Source organism: Candoia aspera, chromosome 1, assembly GCF_035149785.1.
Source record: "Candoia aspera isolate rCanAsp1 chromosome 1, rCanAsp1.hap2, whole genome shotgun sequence".
NCBI lineage: Eukaryota > Metazoa > Chordata > Lepidosauria > Squamata > Boidae > Candoia > Candoia aspera.
This window is the reverse complement of record NC_086153.1, coordinates 6,039,575-6,064,960: the sequence shown is the minus strand read 5'-3', so window position 1 is coordinate 6,064,960 and position 25,386 is coordinate 6,039,575. Positions and strand designations below refer to the sequence as shown.

Sequence of the window (25,386 nt, the reverse complement as noted above, 5' to 3'; positions counted from 1 at the left end):
CGAGATGGGCGGTGAAGAAATGCGATAACGAAAGGAAGGAAGGAAGGAAGGAAGGAAGGAAGGAAGGAAGGAAGGAAGGAAGGAAGGCAGGCAGGCAGGCAGGCAGGCAGGCAGGCAGGCAGGCAGGCAGGCAGGCAGGCAGGCAGGCAGGCAGGCAGGCTCAAGAGACGGGTGGGCTGTTGACAGCTTGTTTCCTGAATGGCACCTCAGACCAGGTGGAGAGAAAACTGGGAAGAAGGTGTTTCAAAGCATTCCAGGAGACTCTGCTTAAACTCATTATAAAGGAAGAGGGACAGCTACATTCCACAGATACAGCAGTGGTTTCCTTGATTTCTTACCAAAATACCCTTATGGACTCTTGTGCTCTAATTCCTGGGTCTCAATATGCGGGTACATGTCCTTCACATCCAACATTCCTCCTCCTATGTTTGGTAAAGTCGAGGGCCATCGGAAAAGAGGAGGACCTTCAATGTGATGGATTGATACAATTACCACAACAATGGATGCAAACTTTGGAACAGTTGGGCGTATGGCGCAAGACCAAACAGCATTCCGTTCGGTTATACGTAGGGCCGCCGTGAGTTGTAAACGACTCGACGGCAACTAACTACATTTCTTGGGAGTAAACGATGCCCTTCAATACATCCATTCCCCATGAGTTTTGTCCCACCAGGTCTCAGTAATGCTTACGAAATCCCATTTACTATCCTGTGTTAAGACTTGTCGTTCTCCCTGATTGCTCCCCATACTTAATGCATTTGTACTATTCTTTCCTATATTTATGTTCTCATTGTTGGGTGGTGGTACATCCTCCAGCCTCCTCCCAGTCCCAATCCAGACTGAGTTCTTAGCATCACTCTTGGGTGTTCTTCTCCCTTCTCTGTGGTTTACACAACCATGTTTTCTGTTTTTTCACCACACACTGGACCATAAACTGACCACAAGAGGCTGCAAGAGCATGTGATCAACTAGCCCATGGCTCAAGGTATGTAAAGGACTGTGAACATGGGTTCTCACAACCCATTAAGGCAGGCCAGTATTTTCTGTACACTGCAGATCAAGGTACTGCACCCTTTTGTTGTTAGACACTTCACTGGAAGGAAAAATCTCTAAAACTGGTCATATGGAAGAGGACTGTTAATTAGTTTTGGAAATCTATGTGAAAGGCACGACGTATAGATTCTGCACTAAAATGGAACAATGGGCCCATCTAGTGTTCTTCCAGGAGCAATGCTCTGCGAGTGTTATGCACAACAGAAGGTCGTTCTCAAGAGCTGGATTTCAGGTCCTCAAAGATGAGGCTTTGGAGATTTTTCTTATAAATCACAAAAGAGATGGTCTGCATTCAGACAGTGCTCTAAGCCCAGAGGCCGCTGAAAGATCCACCACTTTCTTCAAAATGATGACAGCAATGCAAGCTCAACCACTTTTATACATGCATATGATATCACAACACACACACACACAAAAGGGGCAGAGCTTGTATCACAACAGCACAAAGTTGCTGTTTTTATTCGACACCTCCCCTTCTAGCAGACATCTCTGGTAAGCCAAAATGTGGTTCGTTGCTTGGGACTTAGAGCGGGGCAGTATGAAAACTCAAGTCTGTACTATGCTGGCTAGGGAATTCTGGGAGTTGAAGTCCACACATCTTAAAGTTGCCAATGTTGAGAAACACTGGTTTAAGGCCTAACGTGACACACAATCCCACCCTATTGTGGAGTTAAGCAAACCCTAGTTTATGAACACAGCCAGCGCCTCTGACTTTTATGCAGATTTATTTACAAAATAAATTTATTTATAAACTTTGGACAGTTTGTAATATCAGTAACAACACAGGATCACAATACAATATAGTAGGAAATGAAACTTAACAATACAATGAAACTGAGCCTGGCATTAATGGTTCCACCATCCATCCGTGAAGACTCTCTAGAAAAGCCACATCTTTATGAGGTTCTGAACTAAAACTTGAAGAGCTGCAGAGAAAAGAACATTTCAGCAAGGAATTTTCTCTCCCCTCCCATATGGTCTGGATGAAATTCTATCTTCTTGGTAACTATTAGAGGCTAGAGCTTTTGATGAAGGGCCGGGGGCACGTTAAAAAGGGGACGAGGCTTTGATGGCATGATTGTGTTGCCATCTTTACTTTTTTGATCCGCTTCCCTGGAAGCAACAAGCACAGCATTGGGTAAATTGCATGTGGGCAAGGAGCAGTAGAGTTCCCACCCAATTAATGCGATATGCAAGCCTAGCCCATTGTGGTTGACCCAGTCAACCACAAATAAACCAGAGTTTAACATGATGTGAACCATCCTTTGTGGTTTATTCAACACACTTACTTATCCATCCACAAATGCAGTTGGAGTTGGAAGGGCACTAGGACTGCAGGGTGGTTGAATTTTGAGACTGCACGTAAGACATCCTGGCTTAGATTCTCCCTGATGGCTTCCCAAACTGGGAGTGGGGGTCAGGGAAGAAAGGACCTAACACATTCCTTGCAGGAAGAGCAAACAGTGGGCTCAGCCCAAGGACTTCCCATGGACCATTTCTGCAGATACTAGTCTGAAGAGAGTATTGCTTTCTTTTTGATGCCTTCTAAATTGAGATGTAAAATAATAATAATGAAAAACATTACACTTATGGAAAAAGAAATCCGTTGTTATAAAAGTACTCCCTCAATATTTGGAAATTTTGAATTTATTGGACTTGAACACCCTAATTTTAGGAAAAAATACCCAGCTTGGAACTGCTTATATCCTCAGACACTAGCTTAATAACTCTTAGGTCCTTGGTTAGGACTTGAATTATTAAGTTTTCACCAGTCTTTGACTGTGAATCTAATTGTAGATTACCCAGATGATCATGATGAGGATGTATTAATATATTTCTGTGGACTTTTTAGACATTTCAAGAGTTGTGAACTTGTTTAAATGATGTAGCAGCTCTTCTGGACGTGGTCAAAGGCTCCACCTGCCCAACTAAAAGCAGGTGGGTCCAACTGTATGGTGAACAGCATCAACTGTGCAGAGCCACCATACTTGCTGTCAGTTCCTGGATTAATCAACAGCCACTATGTGGTCACTAAGAGTCAACAACGACTTCATGGCATGTAATAAATCACTCTTAAGTAGCATCTATTTGAAAATCAACCTCCTCTTCAGTCTTCAAATTCTTAGTGATAATAATAATCCTTGTTTTCCTCCTCTTCCAAATTCTCTAGCCTCTTCAGTGTTGATAATAACAAACAACAGCCTTCTCCAAATTCTCCAGTCCCTTCTGTAGAGGCATCCAAATTGGTGAGGCATCTTGGCAGGGATTGGGAAGATGGGCTTTCTGGAATTTCCCACCATTTACTTCCACTAGATAATATCCATCCCTTTTCCAATCTGCGCACACCTGCATAAACTACAAACAGGTCACCCCACACCTAGGCTCATACCTTCCATACTACATCTTAATTAGGAATGTGAAGATGCAGAAAAGAATGAGGGAAAAAAGGAAAGAGGCAGAACATTCTGTATTTTTTCGAGTTGCTACCCAGCTTCTACTTCCACAGAGGAGTGCCAAAGCTATGTCAAAGGTCAACCTAAGGCAGTGTTCCTCAACCTTGGCAACTGGAAGATGTGTGAACTTCAACTCCCGGAATTCCCTGGTTGAAGTCCACACATCTTCCAGTCTCCAAGGTTGGGAAACACTGACTTAAGGACATACTGTGTAGTCCAGCTACGAGAACAGAAGGAAAGAAATGTATTTCTTTTCATCTTCCAAAGGGAATTGACATTCATTTTCACAAGAAAAGACTGGACTTAGTCTTCCTTTGCTCCAGTTTTCTTCCTCTTGTGGACTGGAACATATTGAATCTGACGGCTTGGTTCCTCTTCTGTAGACTAAAGCCTCAAATTGCTGGCAACGAGGTAGACATCCATTTATGTGTAGCTGTGAAAGTTACTATGAAAAACATTGCATCTCTTAAAGTTTTTCCTAGTTTCCTTTTTTTTTTAAAAAAAAAACCCAGTGCTTTAAAATTTCTGGAAACATTTCAGTGAATTACGGCAGAGCTAGGCCATGCTTATTTTAGGGAACTGTAAGAAGGAAAACACCAGGTGCACGAGTGAAATCAGGATCTTTCATTCGCCCCGTTTCGGGGAATGGGAGGCTTTTTGTTTTTTAAAACTTATTTAAGCCAGATTTTTCATTTTTATACCATTCTTCTTCCCAGAGAAATCTCAGCAGTTTACAAGAGAAGGGAGAAAGAAACAGAGGCATCCAGGCATATGTGCTTGTGTATATACAATTATGTGCATGCAAGGTGGCAGGTTGCAACTAAACTCCACCCATTTTGTACATGCATATACAAAAGGGCTTGGTCATGAAGCTGCACCATCTTGAAGATTTTGACCCTCTCTCATGGATACCCCTGAAAAGAAGTTTTAAATAAAACCACAAAAAAAAATTTTCCCCCATTTTCTGTCTTCCCCCGCACCCTTCAAAAAATAGAAAATCGCATTCAGCTTATTAAAGGTCAGCAGCTTGGTTGAAGAGAATTCAAGGCTGCAGTAGGTGACCGTTAATGAACGAATCAGCCTTGATTTAAACCGTGCATGAGCTGGGTTCACACAACCCACTAACCCAAAATCGAAGAGAGATCTGTGACCAGAGTCCATAACTTTTTTTTTCTAAACCAAAAAATGCCCCAAGGTCATGTAGAATAGTGCAAAACTGACAACACTGAAACAAGAATTTTCAGTTCATCTGATGTTTTCCAAGGGGACATTGTCTTTAGCCAAACACCACACCCACACAGATGCAGGAACACTATATTTATTAAGTCAATAGTTCATTTTAGCAATACAATTACAGAATATCACAATGTTGGTTACAAACATACTCAGGATGGTTTGATGTGTACAAAGAATAAAACCGAGCACGGCGGTCTGGCGTGATGTCAGATACAAAAGAGGAGCGGGATGGCCAAGGATGATCAAAACGCCTTCATATAAGTAACAGTGGCACAAAAAGATGAGGGGATTCAGATTTAGAGATGCTGGCAGGTGTACCCAGCCTTCAGCTGGTTTGCTTCCAACCACATTGCTGATAGAGTTTTAGTTTAATGTATGTACATATTTTAATCCCCTGTTAAGATCCATGGTGTATTAAAAAATAATAGTACTGAAACTGGTAATATTAAATAAAACAGAAGCTCATTCAACACCCCGCCCCCGAGAAATAATGCTAACATTTCTCTTTTTTAAATCTTATTTTCATGGCAACATAGTTTATATCAAGGAATATGCATACAAAGGAAAGCTGGGGTGGAGGGCAGTTACACACATGGTGCCTGTGAGAATTAGTGATCCAACACTGAAAAACTTGTGTGCCAAACACCAAGTTTCTAGATATCTCTATATATTTATATAGCATATATATTTTTCCATCTTATTTTTTTTAATGTTTTCAAACCAAAGAAATCTGCACTTAAAAACAACTCACTAAGGCCTCTTCATGCTATAAGATACCTACAATTGCCATGGTCATATTTGCTAATGAGAATCTGAAACTGATTTCGCAGAAAAGGGGAGTGGGTTTCACTGCCTTAAAAACATTCCTGAGTTTGGGGCGTGAGACGAAAAAGCATGATCTCCCTCGCTGTCAAAAAAGGAACTCTACAAGCACTCTTTTGCCACCCGAAAGCTCCCTTCAGCCCTTCTATAACACAACAGCAGGACACACGCAGAAAAAGGTTTCTTCCACACGAAGGCCGAGAGGCAAAATGACCAAACTGTGTCAAAGACACAAAACCAACAAAAGGGGGAAAAACAATAATAGCCATAACAAACATAACAAGACATTCCTCTTCACGCTTGAAAGCCAAGGAACGTGACCAAAATTCGTCAACGGTATCCAGGTTCCTCCCCTCTGTGCCCAGTTCATGGGGCAGCTTTTACCACAAGGCAAAATCCTGGAGCAACGTCTTAACCTGGTGCGCCCTCTCTTTTGTCTGGAAGCGATGGGAACTGTGGTCCAATCCACACGGAAGGCACCAGGCTTGGCTTCGGTTTCTGATGAGAAGGCACTAAGGCTGTGCACGCTTCAAAAACAATTCGGAGGAGCTGCTGCAGACCTCATCAAGGGCAGGGCCTCTCTGCTGTTCATTAAAGGAGCTCCTCTTTTTTCAGGCTGAAAGAGAGGGCTGTAAAGATGATTTGTTTGTTTATTTATAAAATTTGTCACTGCCCATCTCCTCCCACCAGAGGGACTTCTGGAGGGATACCACCTTCTGAGGTGGAATCGGAAGGAACTGAATGAGTACGTTCCTTAAAGGGGTTGGGTTTATCGTCAGGCTCCTTTAACAGGTAGCAGAGGTCTTGTGGTCACCTGAGGTCTGCAGCAATTCCTCTCAACCCACTCTGAAGTCTACATCGCTCTAGGAGGCACATGAAAGAACCATCAATTGCTAAGTGCCATCTTCCCCCACCCCCTTGTGGTACAAGATCAGTTTCTGCCCTGCACAGAGAGCCAAGCACGGCCACTGGTGGCGCTAGGATGCACGCCCTAAGGTGGGGTAACTCTCTGCTTGCCCTACACCAGGTTACCCTTCTGCAGCCAGTAATTTTATCTGCCCTAAAACCCAGGTGGGATGGGCTTTTAGGGAAAGGACATATACATGATGACAGTTACAAATACATGAGACTTCCATGGGAATAGTAATTGGGGAGGGTAAAGTCCTGCAATCACGTGGCCCACACCGGTTTTACCTTTTCAGACATGGGGTTTAGACATGCTGCAGTGGAAATAGCAAGAAAAGGAGAGGAAAGCACATTCCCCCATCTGCCCTTGGTGCATCAGGAGCATTTCAATATGTCTGATGGGTTGTAGAAGACAACCTTTGGGCAATTTTACAAGCCCCCTCCACTTTCAGTGAGGGACTCCAAGCTGTGCAAAGGAGTCTTTCATTTTGGCTAGAATTTGTGTCCCTTGTTTATAGAAATGGACAAGTTCAAACTATTGTCCTGGATCAGTTCCCTCCTGTACACACGTCATGAAGGGATCTGCATCCTTGGGAGCAGTACAGATTTCAAAATATTGCAACTCCTTCGCTTCTGAAGTGGGGATGTTTGGAGTGGAGGAAGAAAAAGGGCCCTCAGGTTATAGATTAGCAATTCAGCTCCAGCTCCATGAATGGAGCTGGAACAATGGATCTTAAATCACCTGTTGTGTGAACTCTCCTGCAGGAACCCACCAAAAGTAAACACAACTTTCTAGGCTCGCAAATTGGTTTCCACACAATCAACAGCTTAAATCCAGAAACTACTTAGTCCAGTGATTCCAACTGAGGTGATCAGTCCTGTTCCGGTTACGTGGCTTGGGCCTCTCTCAACCAATGTCTCCTTGGAGCCAAAGTCCTCAAGATTTAGAAAGGGTTACTAACAACTATGGTTAGGATATCAGTCTTTGCTTAACTAGAATACAGTGAAGAAAGCAGACTGGATAAATCAGAATAACCTCTGCAATATCTTGTCTATTGGACAATTGGAAGATAGGGTCCATATATTTTTTTAAATCCTATTCTGTTGATTCATCCACTCCAGCCAGACTTCAAATTAAGGTCAAAACGAAACAGAAACTAAACAAATGCATTGCCCCTGAACATGCCCTACACCTGAAATGCTCTTTCAAGAGCCATCGAGTTCTTTAAAGCAGCTGTTTTAAGAAGTTCTGTGGAAAAAATTGTGGAATGGCAATTGTATTTTTTATGGGAGGAAGAGAAAAAGGAAGTGGATGATCTATAATAGCAACATGTCACAGCTGTGTCGGATTTTAAGCCTCTACACCAGTTTCCCTGTTCTCTTAATGCACATGCTCACCAACTGGAGAGACATTTAGCCTTGAAAACATCTATTCTCACAGGTTGGGAGTTGGACAAGAAATGCCTTTCTTGTTAACTGGGGGGGCAGTCAAGAAGGCCTTGAAAGCAAGCATGATATACCACAATCCTGATCAGATGGGCAAGCAAGTTGAAGTTCAAAGCTGGCCTTCGGAATGTCAGGATCCCAACCAAAGGAGGGAGGGAAGTATCTCCTACTTAACTATCAAATCCTGGAAAAGAACATTTTGCTTGCACAGGTACATCTTCATGCCTGAGCTACCCATCACATACTTAGTAGAATTTTGAGCAAATAATGACAAAAGGGCTTCGCACCATTGTGCAAAATTAATTCACAATTCAAACTCTCGGTAAGGAGAAGGGGAAAAAGGAATGGGCCCCCCCAGGACTTGCAACACTTGAGCAAAAACACTTCCAAATGGTGTAACAACTGGAGTTTCTCTGTGTGCAAAGGTTTAATTGGTCCAGACTTGAATGCACATGTACATTCTCAGCCTTTAATTAAAAGCACACACATGAAGTTCTGCACAGTTCAGTTCACATAGACTTTGGCCTCCACTTTAGTTTTCAATGGGTACCATGGCTCACTGGCAGTGCTGTAAGGCTGATTCTGAAAGAAGACTTTAAATTCTCACTTTCATCCCTTACAAGAATGATCATTCCTCTATTCTCAGTGGCTCTAGGTAAGAGCTCATCAGGATTCTGGGCAGGTGAAGGCAAAGGGAAGGAAAGGTTAAGACTATTTTTTTACTAAATTACTCTAACTACTGGGAAGTTGGGGTGGGGGGAACAGATTAGATAAATAATTCCTTGCCAATACTGTTTCCAAAAATTTGCAACTGGCTCCTCCTGGTGCCAAGGTGTATGACCCACTGAGTAACGCAATTTGGATCTTCTACTCTAGCAGCAATCACTTGCCGTTCTCATTTGCACACTCCAAAATCCATCCATGATGTAAGACAAATGATTAGGGACCAGAAAATAACCCTTTTTTATGTCCTTGGCAACATCTGCACATGAACTGGCACAGAAAGGATAACCACCTCAAAAACACAAACCAAGGAAAGTACTCAAAGCTCACTGGTATCTCCAGTCCTGCCTTTCCAGAAGCCAGGGATTTAAAAGAAGTAATTGTCCTTTTAATTTTGAGTTCAAACTATTCACCATTCCAGTTTTCCCCAAGTTTTATTTGCATTTTCAGGAAAAGGGAAAGCAGCTACTGCCAAATTCCCAAATGCATCACACTGCCACATCACTCATTCCTTCCAGCAAGCAGCAATTACCGGTGGGTGGTGATGGGACTTGTGATCCAGTAGATCTGGGGAAGGCTGGGGTGGGAAAGACTGGGAAAGATTCAGGGAGGCACCACTGAATTAACTTTCTGGACATCATGAGATTCTGTCTGTAGGTACAGCAAGCAAGGATTTCAGGAAAACAGCAGAGGAACTGGTTCAATAAGTAGTTTTGGTTTGCTTTTTAACACTTTGGGAGCAGTCTACTCTTGAGTAATATGGAAATGCAGGGAAAAATCAAGAATCTTTCCATGGCTTTATTCAGCGATGAGAATTTAATGTTGTGATTTTCAAAACAAAGGGAACTAAGAGCCAGCATCTGGTTCAGATGTCATGCTGCCAACACAAAGCCTGGCTAATTCTACAATGAAACACTGGGGGAGGGGGGGAAAGGAGGATGGTGGTAGAACTGACATACCAACTCTGAAGAAAAGCAGCAGCCTGGATCTTTCTCTAAAGATCAAGGCAGTAATTCCTCTTTGTTTTCACTGCAAATGGCCAAAAAAAAAAAATGTGTTTCAGGCACAGTTCTGGCTGTTTTACTCCCCTCCTCCTCCCACTGTGGAAGTTAGCCTGAATGGCTAGGACTGTGTGACTTGCCAGCACAAACCCACTGATTGATTAATTTAATTCTTTCTTCTGGGATTTCGATCAACTAAGTGCAGCTGAGAATATAACCAACATGATTTAGGAAAGAGGCAGCCTTTGCATTAGAGGTGACGGGGAGAGAAGCGATGGTTTTAAAGCCTACAATGGGGAGTGAGGCAAATTGAAATGTTTACACTCCCTCTCCGATGGAGGATTCCATCGAAGGACAAAAGGAACAACCAGAGCCGAAAGGGCCAGAAAAGCCTTAAAACATTAAGAGTTCCCATACACCCCCCTCCTCTTACTAGGGACCCCAGAGGTGCAGTTTTCACCTGTCCTCACCCCCCACAAAATCTTTCGGGCGAAGCCCCAGTGCAAGCAGACCTTCTGACAGCCCATGTTCACCTCCCACCCGCCTTTTCAAGGGACTGGTCCCAATATCTCAAATGCCATGCAAAAAAGCCAAATTCCAACCTCCATGGAACAGACCATCCACTCTCTCTGCATGTGGTTTTGCCTCAGGGAGTCCCCACGTGACATCTGCTTCCAAAATGACCTATTCCTTTTTTCACCAAAGAGTTACCAGAGGCCCCACCCCCTGGGAAAGAAAGAAAGTATTCTGAAAAGGCACTAGTTCAAAACAAAAACGACTGTCCCGCAACATTCTACTTTAAAAAGCCAATGGTATTGCTATAGTTCGGGATAAAGAGGAATATGTAAAGCCACTAACTGCTATTCTTTGCTGAGCCCATTACTTTAACAACAGACTTTCAGACCTTTCATTCCCCTCCCCTCAAAATTAAAACAGTAAATAAAATTCACTCCAAATACTAGAGGTGCTTTCTGCTAGCCAAAACTCTTTCCCTGGGCAACTAATAAAACCCCTGAAAATAGGGGTAGCCATCCAATACCTTTTATATACAGAGACAATGTCAGTGCCTCCATATTAAAAACTGAGGTAACAGCAAGATTTTTCTTCTCCTTTCCAAACTGGGCATAGACTCCCCAGGTCTTTCAAAATTGCAATTATTACCTCGACATTAAAAGACAGATCAACTAAAAGAAAAAAAAAAAAGGCAACCCCACCCCCAAATTAAGACAAGCTAGTGAGACAGGCATTAACTCTTAAAAAAGGAAATGACATGCATTTAAAAATTAAATATAAGGAGATTGGGTTGTGGTCGATTTTGTTCAGTGTAAAAAATAGAGGCTAAAAAAAGAAAGAAAAACAAATGTGACTGCCTTGCTGTGTGCTTTTTTCTTCTTTGGGTATTATTCAGTGACCCCTGCAAAGTATATAATGAACTGTCATCTCCAAAAATAAAAATAAAGCCAGATGCTTAGGAGAAGAAAAAGCTCAGTTAGCACAAGCAAGTTATAGCCTTTAGAGCAGGGCTTCTCAACCTTGGCCACATTCAGAGGGGTGGACTTCAACTCCCAGAATTCCTCAGCCAGCCTTGCTGGCCAGGGAGTTCTGGAAGTTGAAGTCCACCCCTCTGAAAGTGGCCAAGGTTGAGAAGCCCTGTTTAAAGACAGCCTACTTTGAAAAGGGGGAGGATGGAGAAGCGCTTTAAAGTTTTGTTTATGCAAAATAACATTTAGTGTGCATCCATAATATTTCAAAAGGCATGGCATCGCAACTGCTGAAAACTGCGGAAGCTGCTATTCTCTATTATATGTCTGCCATGTCTTGGGTACTGTTGAAAACGCACCCTTGATTAAATTTATCTACTGGGTCAAAGGGAACACAGGGCAGAAACAGCACGTCAGACACTGTTCCACAACTCTTTCAAAGGGCAGGCTGGTCCGCTTTAAATGATCCTGGTCCTGTCACAAAAAGGAAAACCCAAACCCACAAACAACAAAATAAACCCCTTGTCTATCCCAAGAAGACAGCAAGCTGAGGCAAACAAAGCGTCATTTTGGCGACGTATCGCTTTTGTGCGAACCCACTGGTCCAGTTCACGCTCTTCTCAAAAGCTGGGAGGGCGGCCAAGAGCCGCTCGCAAAGAAGTGCTCCTTCTCCAAGGAAAACCCTGCCAGGTTGCTTTGTAAAGTAGTGCAAGGCGAGGAGGAGGGACCTTCCCAGCCAGCCTCCTTCTGTACCTGGGCACGTGAAGGAGGCTCATTTTCAAATGATCCATACTGACTAGGGCCATGCAGAGACCTGGATGCGAAGGGCTCGAAGGGATTAGGAGCAAGCAGGTAGTGTCTGTGGGGAATTTCTTAAGCCGTCTATTTCCGGCATTGCGGGTCAACTGCAGAGCGCCACCGCTGTGCGAGCCCAGGAAAAGATCTTCCTGACGGAGGGCGTGTCCACGTCCTCATCACGTTTTTCCCTTTGCATCCAGATTCTACAGGGCCCTAAATACTGAATAAGATTATCGTAGAAAAGAAAATAATTGTGCAGTTTTACATGACTGGCACCCTCCTTTCTCAATTAAGAATGCAACTCTTTAAAAAACTGTTAAATGGTTTTATTTCTCTCTATTCTTTGCAGCGATTTCCTGTAAAGTGGCTTTTTAGAACAAAAAAAAAAATTAGAGAATTAGAGATACTTTGTTTCATGTGTACAAGGTTGTGTGTACGTGTCTGTGAACTACCCACACGCACATACACACACCCCTTGAACCAAAACAAAATACGCCGTGCCCGTGCTCATGCACTGAGCACGCGTCTGGCTCACGGTCACTCCGTCAAAAGTTGACGTCATCCCCAAAATGGGATTTTTATGGACTGGACCAGTGTTTCAATGCAATTTTTTAACAGCTCCAGAAAGGAGGAGGAAAAAAAAAAAATCTGTATGGTTTCAAATTCACAGTATGACTTTTCCCATGTAAATTTGGGGGGAAACAAAGGGAAAAAGAAGAATAGCAACTGGTAAAATTGACCAAGTTCCTTAGCAAATCTGTCCTTCAACGGTCTGAGACATCAGGAAAGATTGGACAACTTGTTCGGTTGACTGGGGACTGGTGCTCACGTCCTCCAGGGCATCTGTGACCGAAAACTGCCGATCCCGCAATCGATTCCAGTTGGCCAATATGTTGTGGTATTCAAATACTTTCTCATAATTGCCAATGGAGTTGTACAGTTTAATGAGGCCCCTGTAGTCATACTCTAGTCCACTGTAACCTTCCCCGAAAAGCTTTTTTCCTAAAATAATAAAATCATAAGACCAAGAACAATATTAATGGCTGTCATATTAAACTGTAATTTCTGCATTTTAAAATTAGATATTCATCAAAGAAGTTGATACCCATCAAAAAGGTTTTTTTTAAATTAGAAGTTTTTTGGAGGTACAGGTAGTCCTCACTTAACAACCATTCATTTAGTGATGGTTCAGACTCATGACGGTGCTGGAAAAAAATGACTTATGACCTGTCCTCACACTTATGACCACTGCTGCATCCCCATGGTCACGTGATCACGATTTGGGCACTTGGCAACTGGTTTGGATTTATGACCATCGCAGCGTCCTGTGGTCACACGATCGCCATTTTTGACCTTCCCGGATGGCTTCTGGCAAGCAAAATCAATGGGGAACCGTGTGATTCACTTAACAACCATGTGGTTTGGTTAATGGCCATGGTGATTCGCTTAACAGCTGCCACAAAAAAGGTTGTACAATTGGGTCAGATTCACTTAATGACAGCTTCGTTTAGCAACCAAAATTCTGGTCCTAATTGTGATTGTTAAGCGAGGACTACCTGTATGAATGGACCTCCTCAGGCTTTTACCCTTCCAAGGAACTTTGAACTAATAATCACAATAACCAATGGGGGGAAAAAGGATCCTGAAAGAACTCCAAACTCTCTTTTTCTAGGAAGGTTTCATCATCTCCAACAACAACACAAAAGCTTAACTATTTGCTCCAAATCCTCCTCTCCTATTCCTGCTTTCTTTCTTCAGTTGGAATTTACACTGCTCCAATGATTAACCAGTTTATAATTTAAGTCTGCTAGGGGGGCACAAACCAGGGGCCCCTGAACGCAAACCTAAAATGCACTGACCAGGAGGAGCTAAGGGGTCGGGAGCGCAGGCCTCCAGGCTTGCTCGAACTGGCTGTGAAGCGATTGCCCGAAAGCTCCCGGTGCCGGTGGTCTTTCCCTCCCCCCCTCTGAACTTCATCCATCCCACAGCTAAGACCTGAGCAAAGCCACAGTTAAAGAATTGACCCACCAATGGCTATGGACCTCAAATAAAGCTTCTCAGCATTTTCATACTGATTCATGTCATAGTTGTAGAGCGAGGCAAGGTGTCCCACAGAGAGGGCGACTTCATAATCTTCCTGGCCCAGAAGCTGTTCCTTGATCTGAATTGCTTTGATGTGCATCTCTTCTGCTTCCTGCAACACCCAAAAGAGTACGTCACTTGCTTAGGAATGGCGACGTGGCTCTCTCCGTGAAGCACAAGCGACAGAGCCTCTGCCTGCCTTAGAGGGCAAGCTACAGTCCCTCGAACTCTAAAAGAGCCAAGGTTAAACTTTCCAGAGAGGGGTGCGCATCGGGAATCAGCTGAACAAGAAATGTTGAGATGGAGGGGGGTAATTTGGAAGGCGTGGTGGAGCTGATGAATCTGAACCTGCTCCGTTCTGGCTGTGAACACTTGTGAAAATCCCGTTTTAGTCTATTCTCTGGAATGCTGAAAAGGGCCCTTGCCTAGGTTAAGCACTGTGGCGGGGAGAAGGGAGAAGGAAGTGGGTGGACTAGATTTCCGTGACCACTAATCTTTCCTCAAATCAGGAGTTGTGTTTTAACAGCTGGCTCACAAGGCCATTTCAACAATACACCTCCCTTCCACATAACTGAACAGGTTTGTGAGCTGACTTATTCTACTATCGTACTAACAGGTCTGACTTATCTAGGAGCCACAAAAATGTGTTTTTTCTTTTAAATGAGAAAGAATAAAAATGAAGTTACTTATTTTCATGCCTTTTAATTTAAAAAAAAAACAGGCAAGAAATGCACAAAATCTGAACATCAAACCGATGATCTTATTTATAACTTATGCTTGTAACATGAACAATAAAGTTGAGTAACTGATGAGACACAACAGACATAATTAATCAGCGACTAATTATTACAAAATAATATATTACAAAGAAAATACTGAAAACTGTATGAAATATAATTTTAATACTATTATTTTTATGGAGGGAGGGGCCCACGAAGGCAAAAATGCCCAGTGCTGAAAGAAGTCAGAATACAGTCCTGACCATTAGCAGCATTTGCCTAAACAGTTTTTAAAGACACTTGAAGGTGTATATTATAAAACCCTTATGTGGATTTACGCTGCTGGTTTCCATCAGGCAGAGGCATCTGAAGGATCCACGGCTCATTTTGTCAAAATGATGGAAGTAGTATTACACCACAAGCCCCAGCCATTTTTGTAAGTGTGTGGTGAGGTCACAATGCTTGTACAAAAGGGTGGAAGCATTCATCACATCAGGGTGCCGTTGTTTTCATCATGTGCCCATCATCCACTCATGGACACCGCTGCATCAGCTGCTTTAATGTTAGGCTGTACTGCCGTAACTCTTTAGCACCTGACTTGTATTCTGGTCAGCCATCCTTGGAAAGTAAAGTACATAGAAGTAGTCTATAGAACCAATTAACCGGCAAAATGATTCAAGGAAGAAAAGGTAGTCCTCACTTAGCAACTGTTTAGCAACCACTCAAAGTTACGACGGCACTGAAAAAGTAACTTTACGACCAGTCCTCGCAATTATGAATGCTGCAGCGTCCCCACAGTCATGTGATTGAGATTCGGACGCTGGGCTTTTATGACCACTGCAGTGTCCCATGATCACATGGTTGGCATCTGCATGCTTCACAGCCGGCTTCTGACAAGCAGTCAATGGAGAAGCCAGCAGTAAAATCGCAAGCCGTGGTCATGTGATGTCCTGCTTAACGACCGCAGGTGATTTACTTAACAACTGCGGAGGAAGTGAGGTCGTAAATCTGTCGCAGTCATGCTATGTCTCATTTAACAACCGTGTCACTTAGAGACAGAGTTGCCAGTCCCAATTCTGGTCGTTAAGCGAGGATTACTTGTACAACTTTTCTTCAATCTTCCCATGGATTGAATCATTAGATCTCTCTTTTTTTTTATGGACATATTGTCTGGATAAGATCAGGAAACAGTTATGGCTGCCCAGAAGTAGAAAGCAGGGGGAAAAGATCACAGTGACTCAGGCGCATCTGCAGGCCTGGTTAAAAAAGGTGTAAAGATAACAACACACATAAAAAACAGGCAGAACTTCAATAGTGTTGTTGTGGCCGCCACCTTGACTTTTTTTACCACACCCTGCAGGCATGCCTGCAATGACTCCAGTTATAAACTTCGGAGCCTTGTACAAATCAAACTATCCTGCTATGACAAATTGCACATTAGTGACCTTCCAGCCCAGTGCCCTGAGAAAGCTGGATTTACCTTGAATTTCCTCATTGACTGATAAAGTCGGCCAAGGTTACCGTAGTGCTTCGCCGTCTGAACGTTGAACTCCCCAAATGCTTTTTTAGCCAGCTGGAGAGAAGAGAGGTGCAGGTCATGGGCCTCCTGGAGCAGCCTCTGCTCGGTTTCCTTATTGTGACAGTCGATTGCGATCTCCTCCAAGATAAGCGCTTCAAGGGGGAGAAGACGGAAACAAGGGGTTGATAAAAGCAGTGCATTAAAAGGTATCTGGCTGGTGAAGAAGACCACGCTCTAAAAGTCATCTTCCAGAATTACGCCAAGAGCTATTTCAACTCTTTTCTCCGTCCCGATTGTCAGTCAACGGGGAAAGGAACCTCAGGCTGAGCTGTGCTCAGGTAGATCTGGCTCTGCTATGCACCTTCCCATCTTCTGTCTAGCCCAGTGTTTCTCAACCTCAGCGACTTTAAGACGTGTGGACTCCAACTCCCAGAATTCCCCAGTCACCATGCTTCAAGACGTATGGACTTTAACTCAGCATGCTGGCTGGGGAATTCTGGGGGTTGGAGTCCACACGTCTTAAAGTCACCGAGGCTGAGAAACACTGGGCTAGCCATATCACCTTTAACTCGCAATTAGTCTTCCAAGCCCTCTTCACACCAATTATAAGAAACACCGCTAGAGAGAGCACATTTCTATTTCAAGCTGCGTTTCAGTCAAGGAATGAGCAATGAGAACCTTTCCCAATCTGGTGGGCGCTAGAACTTCAGGCTAGAATTCTGGGGTTTGCAGTCCCAACACATCAAACAGGAATCAGACTGGAGGAAGCTCTGCACCAGATGGGTGCGGAAGAAATGTAACCTTAATAAATGGGTGGAATGCAAGTAAATGGTCTCAAAATGATGTGGGAGCCCCCAGATGGCTTCCTGAGCGATGGCTGGAAAGTCTTCCTTGGAAGACAAGATGATTCCCCCCCTAAATATTTTGTGCAGATAATTGTAATAATAATGTGATATAAGAAGTACTGATAGTTAGGAGGGTTGCAGTGGTCATCCTTTTGATGGCTGGTGGTTATTGGCTCTCAGATACATAATACATTTTTCTACAAGGTCCAAAGGAAATCCTTTCTCCTGCTCAAATGTAGCCAGTGATTATAACAGGAATTTAGAAATTCTGAATTTATCTGGAGAAACTGAATCTGGGGAGAGCTGTGCCCTTATGGAGATACGACTTGGTTCTGGGGGAAAAGATGCTTTCAAGGTGCCAACTTTTTCCTATGGATCTCTAAACCAACGTTAAAAACACTTTATAAGGAAATGAATTTGGTACAAGGCTGGGTGGTTCCTGTTCCTGGCAGCCAGGATGTGGAGGTCATCGACTCACTGACGCATCACCTCAAAATGATGTTTCAAGCCACCCCTCCCTCCTTCCAGCTGTTTTGCTTAACCACCACTCAGCTTGATTAGGGTGCCTCCAAATCACCAATCCTTTTGCCGGGTACTCCGTGACTCCAGTTGCTGTCCTCCCTAGACACATTCGCACAGAAGTCTTCCTTATCTCAATTTCACTGTCTCCTCATACGGTTCTGCCCATGACCTCATATCGTTCCTCTGTTTCCTCACATCGTTCTAAGCATCAGTGGCCATTTCTGTTCCCTTCCGGCAGTGGCTAAACACAGCTGGCGGATAAAGTACCTTTAACTCTCTTGGAGGAGGCGAGGAGGAGGTGATCTTCTGGGAGAATGTGGGTGATGATGCCAATCGCACGTTCTGCGTGGAATCTAAGAGCAAAGACAAGCAAGCGCATGAGGAAAACGTGACCTCCTGGTCTTGCTCCTGAAAATTTGCTAGCGTGTCTGCGTGACTTGGAGAAAAGCCACAACTTTCCCATTTGAAACAAGGAAGATGTCCCGTTGCCTGAATGGTGGAAAAAACAGTGTTTCTTCTCCTCCCTTCAGAAGCATCCAGTGAGATTGATTGGGCAGCTAAACAGAAGGATTCCTCTGCACAGCCCTTTAGTTTATGGTCATTAAGTAAGGCGACGGGCCCTACAGTTTAGAGAAAGAAATTTATTTATTTATTTAGTCCTCACATTTCTTCACCGCCCATCTCGCCAAGCGACTCTGGGTGGTTTACTTTTCAATTAAAATAACAAGAAATTAAAATCATAAAAACAAGCGCATCATAAAAATATAAATATAAATATAAAATCCCGGATGGACAAATAAGCTATCTCAATAAAATTCCTCGGGGCCGCATCACGGCGCCAACCACCCCCACGATTGGCGATCCCCCCTCCCACCCCAAGCGAAGTGGGAAAGCCAGGTTTTCACTCCCTTTCGGAAGGCCGGGAGAGTGAGGGCTTGCCTCACCTCTGCGGGTAATGTGTTCCACAGGGCGGGGGCCACGGCAGACCGCAGTGACAGTATAGAAAGCTCCTGTTTAGGATTCCAGCCAGCTGAACCTTCTTTTGTGAGGGGTCCAACTCTCCTCCCCCGTTCAGAACGCCACTGCCAATTTCTTGTACACGTCCAAAGGCTTTCACTAACAGAAATATCTATAACCTGATTATCAGAGCCTATTTTTACTGAATCAATTTCAATAATGACTGTCAATAGACCTGTTTCCACCACTGATCTGTGGAAAACGGGTCCACTGACAGTCATTACTGAAATTAAGTCCCCAAGCTGACTTTAATGGTCCTGCCCACTGACTTATTTACAGGGGAGCAGTTTCCAGAGACACGGCCCTTTCTGCAGCAGGCCTGCACCTTGGAATGCTCTTTCCAGAAGCGCAACTGACCTTTCGATTATTTGATTATGTGCCATTAGAATCACCAAGAAGCTGCAGTATGTCTCTGGCTAAGCTTCATCTACTATGCTTTTTTTATTGCTGCTGCCATGCTTAATCATTTCGCTGTATTACATATTGTTTAGTGCTTCAAGGGGGCAGACGATTCTGTATTTTAAGGTATGCTGCAATTTATTATGTAGCTATTTAACCCTGATAATCATACCAGGCATTGATTACAGTAGTCCTCAACCTACGACCATACATTCAGCAACTGAAGTTACGACAGCACCAAATGAATGTTGGCCCTCGGAGCTGAATGACTGACTGACTGACTGGTCCTAGGAGTTCCGGCCAACCCAGCAACCCCGCAGTCATGTGATCATAATCTGGCTGCTCAGCAACTGGCTCGCATTTACGACCAGTTGCAGCACCCCACAATCACATGACGGCCATTCACAATCTTCACTGCCAGCTTCCCTAGAAAGTCAATGGGAAGCCGGCAGGGAAGGTTGCAATTTGCTGGGACAAGTCTCCCCCACCCACGCACCCTTTCCACCAGTTTCCCCCTTTATTTATTTATCGAATTTCCCCGCTGCCCATCTTGTGCAACGACAACTCTGGGCAGTTCACAATGAATAGAAGACTTTGCTTATGGGAAGCCAATAGGGAAGCTTGCAAATCACAATCACGTGACTGTGGGATGCCGCAACAGCCAGAAATTTGGGTGGGTTGCTGAGCATCCAGATCAAGTGACCACAGGGTGCTGTGATGGTCAGAACTTCAAGGACCATTGGTAATTACCACTCGTTCAGCACTGTTGCAAGTTTGAACAGTCACTGAACGAGTGGTTGTTAAACAAGGACCACCTGTACTGCAAAAATTCAGAAATGAAGAAAAAGATGCAATTCTTCTAGCTTTTCAGATTAGGTAGTTGCATTTTTATAAATACAAAGGAGGTTTACCTTAATAAACAAACTTTTATGCCGCCTGACTCTCAATGACTCTGGGCAGCTCACAACAATCAAAGAAATTACAATAAAACCAATAAAACATTAAAAAAATAAAGATAAAAGATGGCAAGTGCGATGAAGTGAGGGTCTCCCTCTCCCTCACTGAAGGTCTGGGAGAAGAGCCAGGCCTTCATGGATCTTCTAAACGGCAGCAGATTGGGGGCAATCTAGATCTCGGGGGCATCCTTGTTCCAGAGGACAGGCACTGCTACAGAGAAGGCACACTTCCAGGGTCCTGACAGATGACACCGTTTAACTGAAGGCACCTGGACCACACCAGCCCTGTAGGATCGAATCAGCCAGGCAGATGCTATGGGAGATAGGCAGTCCCTCAAGTAACCAAGCCCTATGCCATACTGAGGCATGCCCATCACAGCTTGCACAACCACATTCTGGACCAGTTGAAGCTCCCAGGTGGTCTTCAAGGGCAGCCCCATGTAGAGAGCATTGCAGTAGTCAAGCTGCGATGTGACTAGGGCATGAGTGATGTCTGAAGGACCCCCTGATCTGAGAAGGGGCACAACTGGTGCACCAGGGGAAGTTGTACAAATGCCTTCCTAGCTACAGCTGACACTTGCTCTTCAAGCAGGAGCTGCGAGTCCAGGAAGACCCCCAGACTGTGTACCAACCTTGAAGGGGGAAGTGCAACACCATCCAAGGTGAAAGATGGAATATCTCCAGATCTGGGTGGTTCAAACACCCACAGCTACTCAGTCTTGGTAGGACTGTCAGAGACAGTTGCTCCCCATCCAAACCTGCACCGTCTCCAGGCACTGGGCTGGGACTGAACCTTGAGAGCCTCACTTGGCTGGCCCAGGGTTGAATGATGTAATTGCAAATCATCAGCATACTGGTAATACCAAACCCCAAAATGGCAGCTTCATGTATATATTGAAAAGGAGGGGAAAGAGAGTAGAGCCCTGCAGCACCCCACACAGGAGGGGCCTAATCTTGTCATTTTAAGCGTTGTGTGCGAAACGGTTTAGCTATTTATTTAAAAATGTGCACGGTCTGATTTTGTTTTACAGCACAGGGTCTCAAAACATAAAAAATGAATGGCCATTAAGTGTTTTTAAAATTTCTTATTCAGAAGGAAAAACAGGAAAAATGTAGAACACAGAGAAATTATCTTTGATGGGTGAAAGGGACTTTGAAATTTACTACCTCAGCAAAGCATACTTTTCTAATATTGGAATATACTTTAAAATACAGGACAAAATCATTTGGGCCCCAAATGAATATAGTACTCACAGCGCATTATCAAATTTTCCTGAACTGTATTGGTGAACGTAAGAAGAGTATGCCAGATCTTCATGAGCTGTAGCTACATGGATGTTTTTGCCGCCAAACACCGACTGTCTGATGTCCAAGGCTGTCTGAAATGATTTGCGCAAAGAATCTCAGCCAGCAACCCAATTTGCAGCCAAAACTACTTTTTCACATATCTAACACCATATTAGCTGCAAACAGAAAAGTACCCAGAAGAGACAAAGATGATTTTTTCCTGCCCATTATCCCTAGGATTGGCTTCTTTTTGTACAGCATGTTTTAACATAGTAGGGACTTCCTCTTCAGCAAAGGATCGTTACCTTGTCGTGGTGCTGGAGCTTGAGCACCTCAATGATGCCATGAGCTAAACCGTGAAGGGCCACCCAAGACGGGAAGGTCATGACAGAGAGGTCAGACTAAATGCGATCCCTGGGGAAGGTAATGGCAACCCACCCCAGTATTCTTGCTGTGAAAACTCAATGGATCAGTACAACCAGAGATATGTCGGTATACCATCAGAAGATGAGACCCCCAGGTCGGAAGATGGTCAAAATGCTACTGGGGAGGAACAGAGGATGAGTTCAACTAGCCCCAGACGTGATGACGCCGCTAGCTCAAAGCTGAAAGGACAGCTAGTGGCCGACGGTGCTGGTGGTGAACGGTGAATCCAATGTTCTAAGGATCAACACGCCATTGGAACCTGGAATGTAAGATCTATGAGCCAGGGCAAATTGGAGGTGGTTATTGGTGAGATGTCAAGATTAAAGATAGACATTTTGGACGTCAGTGAACTGAAATGGACTGGAATGGGCCACTTCACATCAAATGACCACCAGATCTACTACTGTGGACAAGAGGACCACAGAAGAAATGGGAGTAGCCTTCATAATTAATAGTCAAGTGGCTAAAGCAGTGCTTGGATACAACCCAAAAAATGACAGAATGATCTCAATTCGAATTCAGGGCAAGCCATCTAACATCACAGTGATCCAAATATACGCCCCAACCACAAATGCTGAAGAAGCTGAAGTAGAGCAGTTCTATGAGGATCTGCAGCACCTACTGGACAACACGCCTAAAAGAGATGTTATTTTCATCACAGGAGACTGGAATGCTAAGGTGGGCAGTCAAATGACACCTGGAATTACAGGTAAGCATGGCCTGGGAGAACAAAACGAAGCAGGACAGAGGCTGATAGAATTTTGCCAAGACAACTCACTCTGCATAACAAACACTCTCTTCCAGCAACCTAAGAGACGGCTTTATACATGGACTTCACCAGATGGACAACACCGAAATCAGATTGACTACATCCTTTGCAGCCAAAGGTGGCGGACATCTGTACAGTCGGTAAAAACAAGACCTGGAGCTGACTGTAGTTCAGATCATGAACTTCTTCTTGCACAATTTAGGATCAGACTAAAGAGATTAGGGAAGACCCACAGATCAGCTAGATATGAGCTCACTAATATTCCTAAGGAATATGCAGTGGAGGTGAAGAATCGATTTAAGGGACTGACCTTAGTAGATAGGGTCCCGGAAGAACTCTGGACAGAAGCTCACAGCATTGTTCAGGAGGCGGCAGTAAAATACATCCCAAAGAAAGAGAAAACCAAGAAGGCAAAATGGCTGTCTGCTGAGACACTAGAAGTAGCCCAAGAAAGAAGGAAAGCAAAAGGCAACAGTAATAGGGGGAGATATGCCCAATTAAATGCAGAATTCCAGAGGTTAGCCAGAAGAGATAAGGAATTATTTTTAAACAAACAATGCGTGGAAGTGGAAGAAGACAATAGAATAGGAAGGACAAGAGACCTCTTCCAGAAAATTAGAAACATCGGAGGTAAATTCCAGGCAAAAATGGGTATGATCAAAAACAAAGATGGCAAGGACCTAACGGAAGAAGAAGAGATCAAGAAAAGGTGGCAAGAATATACAGAAGACCTGTATAGGAAGGGTAACAATATCGGGGATAGCTTTGACGGTGTGGTCAGTGAGCTAGAGCCAGACATCCTGAAGCGTGAGGTTGAATGGGCCTTAAGAAGCATTGCTAATAACAAGGCAGCAGAAGACGATGGCATCCCAGCTGAACTGTTCAAAATCTTGCAAGATGATGCTGTCAAGGTAATGCATGCTATATGCCAGCAAATTTGGAAAACACAAGAATGGCCATCAGATTGGAAAAAATCAACTTATATCCCCATACCAAAAAAGGGAAACACTAAAGAATGTTCAAACTATCAAACAGTGGCACTCATTTCACATGCCAGTAAGGTAATGCTCAAGATCCTGCAACGTAGACTTCAGCAATTCATGGAGTGAGAATTGCCAGATGTACAAGCTGGGTTTAGAAAAGGCAGAGGAACTGGGGACCAAATTGCCAATATCCGCTGGATAATGGAAAAAGCCAGGGAGTTTCAGAAAAAGATCTATTTCTGTTTTATTGACTATTCTAAAGCCTTTGACTGTGTGGACCATAACAAATTGTGGCAAGTTCTTAGCGGTATGGGGATACCAAGTCATCTTGTATGCCTCCTGAAGAATCTGTATAATGACCAAGTAGCAACGGTAAAAACAGACCACGGAACAACAGACTGGTTTAAGATTGGGAAAGGAGTATGGCAGGGCTGTATACTCTCACCCTACCTATTCAACTTGTATGCAGAACACATCATACGACAAGCTGGGCTTGAGGAATCCAAGGCTGGAGTTAAAATCTCTGGAAGAAACATTAACAATCTCAGATATGCAGATGATACCACTTTGATGGCTGAAAGTGAAGAGGAACTGAGGAGCCTTATGATGAAGGTGAAAGAAGAAAGTGCAAAAGCTGGCTTGCAGCTAAACCTAAAAAAAACCAAGATTATGGCAACCAGCTTGATTGGTAACTGGCAAATAGAGGGAGAAAATGTAGAAGCAGTGAAAGACTTTGTATTTCTAGGTGCGAAGATTACTGCAGATGCTGACTGCAGTCAGGAAATCAGAAGACGCTTAATCCTTGGGAGAAGAGCAATGATATATCTTGATAAAATAGTTAAGAGCAGAGACATCACAGTGACAACAAAGGTCCACATAGTCAAAGCAACGGTGTTCCCCGTAGTAACATATGGCTGCGAGAGCTGGACCATAAGGAAGGCTGAGCGAAGGAAGATCGATGCTTTTGAACTGTGGTGTTGGAGGAAAATTCTGAGAGTGCCTTGGATTGCAAGAAGATCAAACCAGTCCATATTCCAGGAAATCAAGCCAGACTGCTCACTTGAGGGAATGATATTAAAGGCAAAACAGAAGTACTTTGGCCACATAATGAGAAGACAGGACACCCTGGAGAAGATGCTGATGCTAGGGAGAGTGGAGGGCAAAAGGAAGAGGGGCCGACCAAGGGCAAGGTGGATGGATGACATTCTAGAGGTGACGGACTTGTCCCTGGGGAAGCTGGGGATGTTGACGACCGACAGGAAGCTCTGGCGTGGGCTGGTCCATGAAGTCACGAAGAGTCGGAAGCGACTAAACGAATAAACAACAAAGGGACTTCCTAAGTGCCATCGCCTTAACTAAGCACATAAAACTGGAAAAAAATTGTATCTTGTTTCAAGTTCAGGATAATATTTAAGCCTTACTTGGAACATTCCAATGGAGTTGGCTAGGTTCAAGTGTTCCACCAGAGGTAACAATGGAAATGTGAAGCTACAGTCGCCTTAGTCTTTTCTTTTTCATCCTATGGCCACCAGGGTAGGTAGATTGATAATCCATTGCTACCTACTGCATGATCTATTTTTAAAAAATGCCCAAAAATAGGTTTAAAAATATTTAGAATTCCCAACCAGAAAAGGTAGTGACGGTCACCGTGGTAAATGGCTTTAAAGGGAAGGTTGAACCAATTCACGGAGTTGGAGAATTTAGTGCCAACGCTGGCAATTTGTTGTATTGTCACAGCTCTTGGCAGTTTGCTTAGTCAAAGTCCACCTTCCTATCTTTTCTACTGAGGTTTTTCTTCTATTTTACTAACCTTGGGTGATCTGAAGGCTGCTATTGCATCCTCCCTTAATCTTCTCATTTCCAAAGCTAAAATGAACAAGCTGTGTTATTAATGGCAAATTAATCTGGGGCTGATGTGTTGGCTGTATTGCGGAGAGGACTGC

General features: G+C 43.8%; 1 protein-coding gene across 1 annotated transcript in view; it reads right to left on the bottom strand.

The window, feature by feature from the left end:
• Window positions 1-4,808: 4,808 nt before the first annotated feature.
• Window positions 4,809-25,386, bottom strand: part of APPBP2 (amyloid beta precursor protein binding protein 2) — a 52,012-nt gene continuing 31,434 nt past the window's right edge. The window contains exons 9-13 of the mRNA XM_063296695.1: window positions 21,233-21,357; window positions 17,874-17,959; window positions 16,201-16,391; window positions 13,948-14,113; window positions 4,809-12,921 (exon numbers count right to left, since the gene is read on the bottom strand). Coding sequence (XP_063152765.1) covers window positions 12,668-12,921; window positions 13,948-14,113; window positions 16,201-16,391; window positions 17,874-17,959; window positions 21,233-21,357 — 822 coding nt within the window. The 3' untranslated portion in view covers window positions 4,809-12,667. The remainder of the gene's footprint in view (window positions 12,922-13,947; window positions 14,114-16,200; window positions 16,392-17,873; window positions 17,960-21,232; window positions 21,358-25,386) is intronic.